The sequence below is a fragment of the Enhydra lutris genome, unplaced genomic scaffold (genome assembly GCF_002288905.1).
Source record: "Enhydra lutris kenyoni isolate GAN:26980312 unplaced genomic scaffold, ASM228890v2 scaffoldscaffold48, whole genome shotgun sequence".
In the NCBI taxonomy this organism is placed as follows: domain Eukaryota; kingdom Metazoa; phylum Chordata; class Mammalia; order Carnivora; family Mustelidae; genus Enhydra; species Enhydra lutris.
This window is the reverse complement of record NW_019154132.1, coordinates 9,780,019-9,795,058: the sequence shown is the minus strand read 5'-3', so window position 1 is coordinate 9,795,058 and position 15,040 is coordinate 9,780,019. Positions and strand designations below refer to the sequence as shown.

The 15,040-nt window shown below is 35.3% G+C and overlaps 1 protein-coding gene across 1 annotated transcript in view; it reads left to right on the top strand.

The window, feature by feature from the left end:
- The window catches only part of LOC111156682, a 181,648-nt gene that overhangs the window by 35,123 nt on the left and 131,485 nt on the right, over positions 1-15,040 (top strand). Inside the window, exon 6 of the mRNA XM_022517711.1 lies at positions 2,871-3,081. Coding sequence (XP_022373419.1) covers positions 2,871-3,081 — 211 coding nt within the window. The remainder of the gene's footprint in view (positions 1-2,870; positions 3,082-15,040) is intronic.

The following is a 15,040-nucleotide window of genomic DNA, read 5'->3' as shown; positions in this document are numbered from 1 at the left end:
AAAAAAAAAATCACTCCAAAAAACCTGTGGGGATGTACCATTTACTTGTGTATGTTTGGAAATGTATTTTCTAACCAAGTCTTTTAGCAGAAATGTCATTGCATAAATTCATTCTAAGCAAATACCATGGGGGATCCAAAAATAAATAAATAAAATGACAGCATACATAAAGTATAAAGCATTCCAACACAATTTTAGTCTACTTCTCTCCTGTATGTCCAAATTTGTTCTTCCTGATTATGATGTCTTGTCACAGTGCCTGTATCATAAAATGCCTTTTTTTTTTTTTTTTTTTTGCTTACCTGTATGTTTGACTTTTCCCAATCTGTTTATCTAGCTAACTGGCTAGGTAGCTCTCAGTCAATCTAATCTAATCTATTTATGTATGTATCTATCTGTCTGTTACCTACCTATTACCATCATCTATCTACCAAAGTAATGGGACTATTAAATATAAACACTTCCAGGAAACACATGCAGTGTTGGGTTAAAAATCAGTAGCTCTATATCCTTCTTTTGTGATGGTCTTCCTATTTCTTACTTATTTGAAGTAGAATCAGCTGGCTTTTTTTTCCTTTTAGCTAAATCCATTAAAATGTTTTGTTGAAATATCATTTTGAGATATTATAGGTTGCTGTTAAGAAAATAAATCTGAATCTAAACCCTAATATGTGCCTTTCTACTTATTCCGAAAATAGTGCCATTCTGAGTCAAATCTGACTGTACGCTGAAATCCTGTAGGAAGCATTTAAAATACCATGGTTAGGTCTTGTTCCCAGAGATTTTGATTCAGTTGTTTTGAGGTGGGTGTCAGGATCAGAAGTTTATAAAAGTTTCTAACATGTAGAAACATGACATAAATGTGTTTGAAAATGAATTCAAAGGAATTACTGAAAAATCACCCAAATTTTGAAGAAAACTGTAGATAACCCATAACAAAATGTTTAACTAATTGGTGACTTGAATAACGTACCAAGAAATCAAAATGGAATAAAAATAAAAATAGAGTTGTAAAAGAAAACAAATTTTGATATAAGTTTGCTAGCTAATGTGAAAGGCATCTATAATTTTTACCGTTACCTAAAATTCAGAGGTTTCAATTACAGCAAGGAAAGTCAGCAACAATTTTATTTCATAAAAGGTCATCTGGGTAGTACCAGTATTGATTGTAAAGATATAAGCATTTTATATATGAGATAAATTAGGAAGTGATGTTTAAAATTTACAAGATCAAGAAAAGTAGTTATTTGGTAAATAGCTTAGAAAGCTTGATTTCACTAAAATCTACTTGATTTGGACACATTACTAAACTTTTCCTCTTTTTTTTCCCCTGATTCCCTTTTTTGAAAATTGGTGAAAAATAATATTATGATTTATTTGTAGAGCCCTCTGGCCATTAGTCATCACAGATGGTTGTAATTGTCTACTAGCTTTCTTATTTGGTAACAGATCTTCTCTCTATATTTCATGGAACGGGGGCTGCAAGGTGAGTCTTACTGATGAGAATAATGCCATTAGTCAAGACAGGATTTTCTGAGCATAAGGCAGAATAAATAGGAATGTATTTGCTTCTCTTTCATGAGGATAAAAATGAAATTTTCCTGTCTTTAAAACTGATTTTCCTCTTATGTGAAATTCTAAAATATTAGGATTTTTCCAATGTGAGTTTTCTCAAATGCAATTTTTGAACAAGTCAATGTAATTTTTGAGTACTCTTTCTGGAGTCACTCAGATTAAAAAAAATAATAATAACTTGGAACAGAGAAGAGAAAAGATGGGTGAACCACTAGAACAGAAAAGTAGTTTCTGTAATGCAGCGTTAGAAGAGATGAAAGGAAATAATTCAGATAAATTATGATCATTTCCCTCCCACATCTGTAGTGGAAAGAAAGTGGCAGGGCGTGTGGCTTAGCTGTGACCTCACATATTCTACCATGTTGTGATTAGGGATAGAACTCAGGCTCACACCCGGAACGTGGAGACAGGAGAACAGGTCTGATTGGGCCCCCCTAGGGTATGTGAAAGAATCCAAGAGGAGCAACTCTGCAAGCAGGATAGCCTTTAATTATTTCCCAAACTCCTGCACTTTTCTAAATATTTCATTTCCTGTGTCATTGATTATTTCCACCAAGCACTTTATTATTAAAATTGTAAACATAGAGAAGTGCTTGGGTGGCTCAGTCATTAAGTGTCTGCCTTTGGATCAGGTCATGATCCCAGGGTCCTGGGATCGAGCCCCACACCAGGCTCTCTGTTCAGCGGGAAGTCTGCTTTCCCTCTCCCACTCCCGCTACTTGTATTTCTGCTCTCGTTGTCTCTCTGTCAAATAAATAAATAAATAAAATCTTTAAAAAATAAAAATAAATAAATAAATAAAATTAAAATAAATAAAATTAAAATAAATAAAATAAAAATAAATAAAATTTTAAACATAGAGAAAAGTTGAAAAAAAAATGGCACAATGAACACCCATAGTTTCACCACGAGATTCTACAATCTTGTCTTTTATATTTGAATTAGAAATACTGTTTCTTGGAGACAGTGAATACTGAGTAAATATTTGCCAACTTGATCCTGGTATCAGACAGTGTTACTTGTGAGAAGAAATTAAAGAAAATTATAAGGCAAGACAAAGAAAAAACTAAGGACTATATAAAACAGTGGTAATATCTGAAACAATTATGTAAATCTGCTAATACAAAAAATGCATTTTTTTGTAAGGCAACCAAACACAAGCAAATATAAGGTTTGGAAAATGAAATTCATCATGGACATTTTGGAGTCTGCATATTGTATCATTGTTCTAGGGTGAAATTAACTGTGTGTGCACTATTTTCAACAGTTTAGATAAGAGCTTTCTCTCTGAATAGGTTATTAAACTTCCTCTGTGTTTGGATGATCAACAAAACTATGAAAGACAAACTCCACTTCCCCCTGAATTTCCAATTTCTTTAACGGCTGAAGTACAGGAAGCAGAATCAGGTGTGGAGAATACCCTGGGCCTTTCAGAGAAGCAAACGGAGGAAAACATTCACGCATCACTGAATGGTAAGACTAAACCCTCCCTACACTCTTCTCAGGGTTCGTAGACTGTTTTTAGCATTCTTTTCCTAGTATGTCAAGTTGTGTTATATTGCAGAAAACTGAGAAAGACATTAATTAGTGTATTTCTTACTATGCCATGCTGCTTAAAGAGAATGTATTCATCGACAAGAATATCAGTTTCCATATAGCATAATTATTAATTAATTACAATCAAATATAAAATTACTTCATTGAAACACAAGTCTTTCTCCATGGCGTTATGGCTCTAAAAATATTTTTTTAGTTTTTGGGGGAACAAATTGACTTTTTTTGGTTCTTAGTTCTAGAACCAAGCCTTCTTGGTTGCTTACAAGAGTGTTAACCAACAGATGGCTATGAAAGAGAAAATATTCTCAGAAAGAAGTTCTCAAATAATATAGTTATTTTATAAACCTCAGTTTTCAATGACTGACTTAATCAGCACTAAATAAGCAAATAGCATTCTTTGTACGATTTAATGTATAGAAGTTTCAGCCTACAGAAGGGATATACTAGAGATGACTATTATTTTTTGCAAGATAATTATTTCCTTTACCAAAAGATTCAGAAGATTCTCTAACCGGTTGGATCTCCTAACAGTAATAATAGTGTTAGAAGCAAGAGTAAGGGATGGATGGTTGTAGTAATTATATTATTACTTGTAGTAAAGATAGTAACTCTTACAGTATTACCAGCGTAATACTAATATTAGAAGGATTACCACTAATAATAATTACATGTGATGTAGGTTTTTCACGTGCCAGTACTGTGGTAGGGACTATATTCTTTAGTTTGGAGGTTGTCAAATATTTTAAACATACTGTACAGAAAATAACATAACATAAACCAGTAATCAGTACCCAGCCGTATCCATTCTTGCTATTTTGATATATCTTGCATCTTTTCTCCACAACTTTTCTTTTAAAAAGTAATATTTTACATGTGATTAAAGCCTTCTGTGAACTGCTTGCTCATTCTGTTCCCAACCCTCTGAGACTTATTGATCATTCCCATGTATGTTTCATTCACATTTCCTACATATGTATGTAATTATAAACAATGTATCTTATCTAAGTTTCTAAGATTTGTGTTGAGTAACCATGCTTTATATCTATTTCTGCAAATTCATTTTCTCTCAGTATTATCCTTGACATTTGCACAACTCCTACACACACACCAACATGTATTTTTGGTTTATTGATTTTACTGCTGCATAATTGTATACATGGTGATATGCATGATTGTAACAAACTTTATTTTTATTTTATTCGTTGTTTCAAGTCCTACTCAGTTGCAAGCAAGATTACAGTGATTACTCTTGGACATGTCATTCTTGTGCATGTAGGTGCAAGTTTCAATAGAGTAAAAGATATTTCCTATCCTGGAGAGGAACCACTGAATCACAGGGCACACACTTTTAAAATTTTTAGCATAGTGACACTTTGCTATCAAAGTAGTTGTATTGATTTGCCCTTCTAACAGCTGGGTAGGAGTTGGTTTGGTTCACATCCTATCAATCTTCGTTATAATTAGTTTTGCCAATTCAGTTGCAATGCAGTATCTCTTTGTTTTCATGAGACTATCCCTGAATATGACTAAATTGGAGCTTTTTTTTTTTTTTCATACCTTTCTGTTAATCATGTGTGTTTTATTTTCTGTGAATTGCCTATACCTAAATTTTATTCACTTTTCCTTTGGGTCATTTTAAAAACATTTTCTTATTGAACTGTAAGAGTTCTGGACCTTTTGTTTTTTAATGTGGGACGACTCATGGGAAGCATTTGATTTCTAATTCAATCTTTGATTGCTATTGATTATTCAATTGTTCTATTTAATTCATTTGAAAAACTACTTGAATTAAATTAGTCATAGTATTACATATTATGTACATATTATATATAGATGTATATAATGCGATATAATGTTATATATAAATATGTTAAATATATAATGTAATATATTACATATTATGCACTTAATACATGTTTATATATGTTGGTATACATAGTATATTATCTTTAAAGTTTATTTCCTTTTGTTACAGTTTTATTGAACAGAGAATACACTCAGATTGTTCAAAACAAAATCTGCCTCCCACTGCAGACTATTTCTTCTCCTTGGAGGAAACTAATGTTTTTTGTGTAGTGTTCAATAGATGTTTTATGTCTCTAAAAGAAAATATGTAAAAATACTATTATAATTTTGAAATACCACTAAATTTATAATTATGTTCTTCTTTTCATTATTAACATTGGTTAATATATGCCTTTTTTGTTTTTCTTTACCATCTTGGTTGAATTTTATCTTTTTATTCATTTTTTTAAAAGTATACGACTTCTCTTCTACCTCCATTAAGACTTTCTCTCCATTGATCTTTTGTTTTTTTTGTGTTTATACTCAGCTTTATTATTTCTTTGCTCCTTTTTTTTCTGTTTTTTGGGAGGGAGTTACCTTTTAATCTCCTTGATTGGAAAGCTTAAGTCTTTATCTTCAGTTTTTATTTACCTATGTGTGAAATCATCAGTTCTGACTAGATCTGTCCATTTATCACTGTAGTTCTGTCAAATATTGCTTTGTATATTTTAAATGTGTTGTTAAATGCCTGTAATTTTATGATTATTAACTTTTGTGTTATTATTTCTTTATATAGATGTAGTCTCCCTCTATGTTTATGAATGCTTCAATTTATTTTATTTTTTTTAATTTAATTTCTTTTCAGTGTAACAGAGTTGATTGTTTATGCACCACACCCAGTGCTCCATGCAATACGTGCCCTTCATAATACCCACCACCAGGATCCCCCAACTCCCACCCCCTCGGCCCCTTCAAAACCCTCAGATTGTTTTTCAGAGTCCATAGTCTCTCATGGTTCATCTCCCCCTCCAATTTCCCTCAACTCCCTTCTCCTCTCCATCTCCCCATAATGCTTCAATTTATATTCTATTCCTTCTGATATTAATACTACCACCTGATTTTTTTATAAGTATTGTTATGGCATATATTATTTTTCTAATATTTATCTTAAGAATTTAAAACTCATCTGTGGTGTTCTTTTGAGTATGGCTTAACAGCATAAATCTAGATTTTATTTTTGCACTCAAGACAAGTATTTAATATGTGTCTTTTAAAGGTGAGTTTAATTTTTTGTAAATACTATTATTACTGTTATATTGGTACTTGCTGATAACATTAACATTTTTTGCAATTTATTTTTGCCATCCTATTTCTTTGCTTTTTAAAAATACTTACTGAATTTTTCTTTAACCAAAAATAATTTTCTTTATTTTGTTTATCCTCTGCTGTTTATAATCTACAGATTTTATTGTTAATTATTTCAGATATTATCCTGAATTTTCTCATCTATGTATTTAATTGAAAATTGTTTTAAAAAGTCTAATTTCATCTGATTTTTCTCTTCTCTTCCTGAGCATGATAAGGACTTTTATTATGTTTGACCTACCCATCAAACATCTCCATGTACTCTCAAGTTATTGTTGGCCATGTTTCCAGGTCACTCTTTTATTAAACAGAAAACTTAGTTGTTGTTGTTGTTGTTGTTGTTGTTTTAGTCTCAATAGAAAATTAATTTACTGACATATTTGGTAAATACTTGTGTTTCATAGTATTTTTATGTAGCTTGTCTCCACTTTCATTTTTCTTCTTGTTGAAAAAAATTGTTAGTAATTCATTTAGAGTTTGAGTCTGTAATATGGTAAACTGTCTTAGCCTTTGTATGTCTGAAAAGTCTTTATTCTTTTCCCACTTTACTCACTTTTCCTCATTGCCATCATTTATCCATGTATACATTCTAGGGTAGTGATAACTCCCTCGCTATTTTCTTGTGTGTCTTTTTGTGTCTGTTGCGGCTGATAAGAAGTTGATATAAAGTGGGTAGCCATCAAATGATCTTAAGAAAGGGAGTGATTTGGGGTGCCTGTGTGGCTCGATTGGTTAAGTAGCTGACTCTTGATTTTGGGTAAGGTCATGATCTCAGAGTCCTGGGTCCAAGCTTGAGTCAGGCTCCTCACTCAGTGGGGTGTCTGCTTGAAATTCTCTTCCCCTTTCCCTCTCTCCTCCCCCTGCCCATATGCTCCCTCTGTCTTGCTCTAAAATTTAAAAAAAAAAAAAAAAAAGTAAATCTTAAAAAAAAGAAGGGGAGGGATGTATTTCAATTTCTATTTTAGGTGGTTCCCTCCGGTAATTTTTAGGAAGGTTTATTTGAGGAGGAAAAGTCTAAAACCAGATCAGTTTGGAAAATATTAGAGTAGTGTCGGCCACAGAAGAGGGCCTGAATTAGGGCAGTGACAGTAAAGTTGGAGAAGAGAGTTTAAATTTATAGAATATTAAAGATGTGTCAAAGAATGACTATAGGACAAAGAATAAAAATGTCCCTGTTGCTTGGTTGGATACTGATGGTGAGGGATCATTAAGGAAGATTCCTAATTTTTTAGCCTGGCTAGACATGGGTATTAACCAGCAGATAATATGAAATAAAGGAAGAGGGACAAGATTAGAGGGGAAAAAAACAAACGAACAAACGTGAGCTTGATTTTGGACCTAATGAGTTTGAGGTCCTTATGTTGTATCCAAGTTAAAATGTTTAGGAGACATGTTTAGGAAAGTGGGAAAGATATGGAAAGTAGGGAGGAAGAATGTGTCCCTTACAGAAACATAAACACATAGACTACAGAAGTTGCTAAGTGGTTGAGCTCTACCATGAAGAGTATGTAGAGTGAGGGAACTTTTGGGTTGAGAGTATAGGTCAGGGAAAAAGCAGAGATTTTGGGGAAGAGATATGGGATCCTTGCCATAAAGGCCAGACCTAAAGACTGCTGTATTTGATTTCCTAATGAGATCTGCCTTCTTGTCTTATTCTGCCTATCAGCTGGGCAACACAGAGCTTCATAGTCAACTTCTGGTGGTAAATGTTTCTTGTGCCTAGAGTTGCCCAAGTGCACTGGAGATTATGCCTTGCTGAGCTGAATAAAACTCCACTGAAGGCCATACTCCATTTTTAGAAGCCCTGCTTCCTTCCCTAAGAGCTGGGCCCAATATAAGCCCTGAGCTTCCTTAGTCATACTTGACCTGTTTCCTTGTGAGCAAACTATTATCATCAGCTAATGATAACTAAGATACCATCACCTCCAGACAACTAAATGTCACTTTATAATTATATACACCTGGGAACATTATACTGAAATTTTATATACAAAATTCATGAATATTGAATTATGTCATCTGGTTTTAAACAAATATTTGGTAAAATAAATTAGATATAAGATACAGTAGTCCTCCCTTATCTGGTGGCGAGGATGCATCCCAAGACCTCCAGTGGATGCCTAAAACCCCAGATAGTATTGAACTCTGTTATACTACGTTTTAGTTATCAATTAGGTACAGGAAGAGATTAACGATAACTAGGACAATTATAACAAAGTATTTTAACTAAAGTTCTATGAATGTGCTGTCTCTTTTTCTCTCTGAAAATATCTTGTTATATTGTGCTTACCCTTCCTGAGAAAATTTGAGATCATAAAATGTTTATGTGATGAGATGAAATGAGATGAATGACTTCAGCTCTGTGACGTTGCCTTTGGCTACTACAGACCTTCTGATGAAATGTGCATCTGTAACCTGGAGTCCCTTTCTTCCTCCCTTCTTCCTTCCTCTCTCTCTCTTTCTCCTTCCTTCCTTCCCTCTTTCTTTCCTTTTTTCCTTCCTTCCTCCCTCCCTGCCTCCTTCTTTTTCTTTCTTTCTTTCTTTCCTCTTCTTTGTTTTTTTATTTTTATTTTTTTTCCTCCCAATGCTTTAATATTAAGCATGGAACTCAAGATCTTATTTTAGAATTTTTAACTTTTGAGAAAGTAGCTTCTGACTTAACAGTGATAATATTTCAGTGATACTGACATTTTAACCTAGTTTTAGGATACTGAGCCGAAGACTAGAAGCAATTACTCTTAGACCATTTTTCATCGGACCATTTTTGCTTTCTAGTTTTTCCTCAGGGTACTGTGGCTTTATTTTCCACACCTACTGCACTGTGCTCTGAACTTGGCTTTTCAAATGCTGTCTGCCCTCAGTTCCCCTAACAGGAGGACAGGTGACACTCCAAGCAACATGAATACTGACACAATCAGTATGAGAATGCTATGTACTGGGAAAGAAAGAATCTTTCTGCTTTAAGACAAGTCTTGGAAAAGGCTGATTTGCATTTGCTCTGCTCTGAGCTCAGAAACTGATTCCAGCTTCACATTCAAAGACTGCACAGGGACATTTTGCTCCTATTCAGAATAGATTTATACAAAAAGAAAACATAGAAATCTCTTCAAATACATGTCTCTGCTACATTGCTTATATTTATTTATTTTTCTTAGCGGCTTCCTAAACATATTATTAGCAGTTAATATCCCCCATGGGTTTGTTTTCTAATATATCAGGGCTGTGCTACAGTACGCTGTTTCTGCCATTCATATGTTGCTAAGAGATTTAATAATGGGTAAACAAACACAACATGTGGTAATTCATTTCAAATTAAAAGTTTATTAAACTCTGGCTTGATGGCTTTCTGGCTATTTACAATTAAAGGAGCAAACCTTAGGGAAGGGGTGACCACGTGATGTGTTCATGGCTGCAACGTTCCTCTCTGAAAAATATGTTTATGATCTTCCACAAGCTGTCCCACATTGATAGGCTCCATACGTAATCTGCTGAATCTACCCTAGTCCCCAAATCATGAAAAAGTGACTAATGTTCCCTGCAAGTGCACACATGCTTACACACACACACACACACTCTTGAGAAGATTCTGAATTTAATCCCAAGGTTGATATTTTAAGTGATGGTCAGCCTTGCAAATAGGTGGATGCCTGAGGCCAGAAAGTTATTTCTGAAAGGCTGGAAGAAGAGAGCCGCCATATAACTTTTGGGTTATTACCATCTTTTAAGGCTGTTTTACTTTTTTTAAGGGGCAGTCTAGGGAAATATTTGTTATGCTTGATAATTTTGTTTTGTATGTGCCTACATTGCATAAACAATGGTCTCTGGCAACATCTATCTATGTTTCGTGATGCAGAATTCAATTCGGGAGAGTTTTATTGTGTAACCACTGTCAACAAAGCACGCTGCTAAATGCTCTGGGAATACAAACCAAAATAACATGCAATCCTTGACCTGTGGGGGCTTACTTGAGCCCAAACTTACTCTTCCACTGAGAAATACACACACACATACACACACACACTCACACTCACACACACACACACACACAAACACAAATACACATACACGTTGAATAGGTGGTGGGGAGGTCTACCAGCACTCTATTTACATACAGGACCAGCAAACCTTCTGGGACAAACTTCAGACTTGGAGAAATGAAGCAGATACAATTAGCTAGTTAGCTAAGAAAGAATAAGAAGAAAGATAGGTGAAAGTTGAAATGTATGCTGTCTGTCAATCAGACTTGTTCTCTAGCTCGGTTATCTTACAGTGGAATTCCCAGGGAGAGGGGGACTGTGTGGAAATACTCACCAGCCTGCTGAAAGAGAGAAACTTCTCTATGAAATTATGTAAGACATGGAAGTATACAATATAGTATAATACATACTGTCCTGTGACACATTGAGTTATGTTATCTACATATGCTGTGTTCTCTATACTACAATTCAGTAATTCAAGTTGTTCCAGAGCCCACCGCAGGACAAGCTAAGAAGGCAGATAGTGAGCTCATGCAAAGTGATCTGATAAACAACCAGAAACAAATGAGTGAGCTTTTGGAGGTGGGTGAATTTCATGAACACTTTTTTTTTTTTTTTAAATGCAGTATATTTTAAATTCTATATTGTGGTGATCTGGAAAATATGTGTTAATTTCACAATTTTGACCTGGGGTTAGAAAGGTAGTTTGGAGTTCAAAAGTCAAGCATTGATGGAAATGCTTTTGGATAAAAGAATAGCCATAAGAAAAGTTAAGAAGTCAGAATGGTACAAAGTATATTTGAAGAACGATAAGGAACCATAGGATTCCAGCATACATATGGCGGTACATTTGGGCAAAGTGTAACTGAAGGCAAGAAATCCAGTAAGAAGGCCATTGCATCAGCCCGAAGAAGAGGTGGTAAGAGCTAGAGGCAGGATAGTGGCGGTGGAATGTAATCAAGAGGGTTCATTTAAGAGAAGTGTTAAACTTGAGCCAACAGGATTTGGTAGACGAATAGCTGCACCATAAAAACAAACAAATAAACAAAAAACGTTAAAATTATAGTCAGGAGATTTCTATCTCAGGTATTTCGGAAAATAGTGTTGCCCTTATCAGAGATGAAGTACCCAGAGGAGCAGATAACAGTTGGTTTTGATCAAATTAAGTTTAAAGTGTTGGGGAAATTAAGAAGGCTGTGACTAGCTTGGGGTCGAAAAAAATGGATTTAAACTCAGGAGGGTCCTATGGGTGTCATCCTAATAGGGATGGGGCCCAAACCACAGCACAAAGAGTGGAAAAGCTACAGGAAAACCTTAATTTAAGGGATGGATGAAAGAAGAGGGTGAAACAAATTTCCAAGGAGCATTCTGAAGTAGTAGAAGGACCAGGAGGTGTGGCCTCATGGGAGCTCTGGAATTTTAAGAATCTCATGAAGGGGAGAGGGTGGTCACATCAGTAAAATACTCTGTTACAGCATTACTCAAACTTTAAATGCACACACATCACCAAAGATCTAGTTAAAATGCGAGTTCTGATTCAGTAGGTCTAAGATGGTCATTAGACTCCTCAGCTCCCATATGATCCATATGCTGGGAAGACTGACTCAGGCAAAGATGAAAAGACAGCTTGCTTTGAAAACAAAGTTCATTTTGATGCCTTTTGAGGGAACACATAAGAAACGAGGGCACAAACCAAACTGCAATGACCAGAGGAGGGAACAAGAAGGAATTAAGGCAGTGCATATAGAAGACACTCTTAAAAATGAGAAGGAAAGAGTTTCAACAGCAGCTTAATGGAGTCAAGGGTTGAGGGAAGATTGTATCTTTTTTTTTTTTTTTTTTTGGTAATGGCTGAACACTTACTCCTCTCTTAATAAACAATGGGAAAATACCTGCAGGAGGAAACGTCAAGAATGCAGGAGAGAGGGAAATTGCTGGGATGAGTTCCCATCATAAGTGGATAGATGGGAGAGGTGAGTCCTGGGAAGGAGATAGTATAATTCTTCCTCCGAGGTAAAAAAGAAAAGAGAAAAAAGCAGAATAGTTTAAACAAATTCTCTGATATTTTCTACGTAAGAAAAAATTTAAAAAAAACAAGCCACAATAGCAACCTTTAAAGAAAAAAAATTCTTTGTGAAATTTAGGAAATGTAATAAATCACTGAGAAACAATGATGTTATTTGAAATTCTAATTTCAAGTGTCTTAATCTTGTTAAACACTTTCCCTTCTGGCCCCTCTCAAGGTAAGCTACAGTTTTCAAAGTTGCTGGAGGTTTTGGCCTCAGGACAAAATGGCTCTGATACCTTCTGGAAAGGCTGAGCCACCCAAGTGTAGAAAGCACCTACTTCGAAAGAATATGCATTAATTGTGGCACTCATTTTTTATACAGTGTTATTAAGAAATAATGGGACCACGTTTTATTGCTCCCAGATGGGTCAGTGATAAAGGGGTCAGATAGATGTTCTCCGGGACCCCCATTAGAATGGTACCATGTATCCAGGAAGCCCAATCCAAAGAACCTTTGAAATAATAGATTTCCACTCTGATATCTAATTATTTTTTGCTTCAACCTGTGATTCCTTTGTCAATGGGCCACTCATCCTTCTTGGGAAGTGTATTTCTTTGGGAGTATAGATAATTGGATGAGTCCACTGTCTCTTGCTTCCTAGAGCTTACTTATCAATGATTATAACATAAATATTATCATATATAAGAGGAAACAAAGAACCACTAATTATTCTTACATCATGTGCCATATGTATTGAAACCAATTAATACTGTCGTGAGCCTTTTCATTATAAAACCAGATCACTTGAAACTGACTTAAAAAAAAATTTAAGTCCTACTTGAAATTAACTAAAATGTTGATAAATCCTGAAGGAAGTCTATTCATACTAAAATATTAATTTGCCTATATCTGTGGTTCAAGAAACCTAATAAGAACAAGGCTTCTTACATCTGCCTATACATTGACTCTTCCATGGGGCTTTAAACAAATTCTCTTGTCTAGGCTCTGCCCCAGAACAAATGGATCAAATTCTCAGGGTGGGAGGGGGGAGCAGGACCCAGACATTGTTATTCTTATAAAAACTCTGGTAATTCTAATGTGCAGCCAGAGTTGAGAAACACTGATGTACAGCTGTTGATTGTTCTGGTTTTCTTCAGTTCCTACAAATGGAGCAAGGTGATTTCCACCTTGGGGCACACGTTGGTGCTATTTCCTCCAATCGTAAGAGTCTTCTCCTGCCTAGTTTTTCTTCCTTGATAATCTAGCTTTCCAAAGAAGGAAGGCCCTGTGCAGCGCCTCCACTGAATTCCCCAGAGTTCTTTCCCTTCGTAGCAATTATGACAGACTCTTGTCTAGTCCACGCATTCCGCCACTGTCCCTGGCAGACAATAATTGGTCAGCCAAGATTTGTTAAATGAATGGGTGAATCAATGACAATTGATTGGAGGGGAGAAGGTGTGGGGGGATGGGTAAACCTGGTGGTGGCTATTAAGGAGGGCACGTATTGCATGGAGCGCTGGGTGTGGTGCATAAACAATGAATCTTGGAACACTGAAAAAAATAAAATAAAATTTAAAAAATGACAATTGTGGATTAGCAAAGCCAAGAAATGCAAAGGAATGGTTTTCACTTGGCTATCACACTGTGGTACAGGGAAAAATAATATGGACTCAAGGTCTAAAAACCAGTGTGAATCACAAGTTTACTATTCGGTAAACTTGAGTATTTGTGAAGATTTGTGAGGTAGTTTCCTTATGTATATGAAATAAGACTAGTAATGGCTGAATTTTCTACTTGCAAGTTTGTGGGGAGAGTCAAATAACATACTAAATGTTCTAGTAATTCATTAATCTTTTAATTTGAAACTGTTCTCTGTTACGCAACAGAAATTTTAGAGTCCTCTCCAGCTTTGCTTCCTAAAGATGAGAATGAGGGCAGGAGGTGGCCTAACTATGGTGTGCACTGCAGCCTTACTTCGAATGAGACACCCTGAGAGGGACTTTGAAACAGACGTGCTCTTAGATGTATATATAGGGCCTCCCTTCATCGCTAGAGACGAAGCTTTGAGCTTCTTCTCAAAGCATGAGCTCTGTGTCACCTTCATGCCCCTATTGACTTGACTAAGTCTTAGAAAATGCATTGGTGGGTATTAAGGAGGGCACGTATTGCATGGAACACTGGGTATAGTGCATAAACAATGAATCTTGGAACACTGAAAAAAATAAAATAAAATAGAATAAAATTTAAAAAAGAAGATTCAATGTAAAGAGGTGTAGCCGGACTCCAAACTCCTTGAGGGCAGGAATCTTTGTTTTGCTTCTTCGTGTACCAATTACCGACAGCAATATTGCTAAATATCATAGATATTTAAACATCATAGATTCTCAGTGAATATTTGTTAAATGAGTAAGTGAATATGGTCAAGGGCCATCTGGGCTTCCAACTCCTGTTTATGGAAATAAGTCAAGGGGACAGTTTATTTTATTTTTTAAACTAACACAGTAAAACTGACTTTCTTAGAGTGCCAATGTAATTTAGATTTGTGTGATTTGCACCACAATCGGGATAAAGAACCATTCTATTACCTGAACACCTTCCTTTTCCTTTCTACTATATGCTGCGGGCCAGGTCCTTACTCCCCTCACTCCACCCCACCCCTAATCTCTGCTCCTCCCTGATCTCTTTACAATCCCTAAAGCTTTGGATTTTCCAAAATTTTCATAGGGTATGTAATTTTTTTTTTTTTATCTCCCACATTTCCTTCCTTCCTTC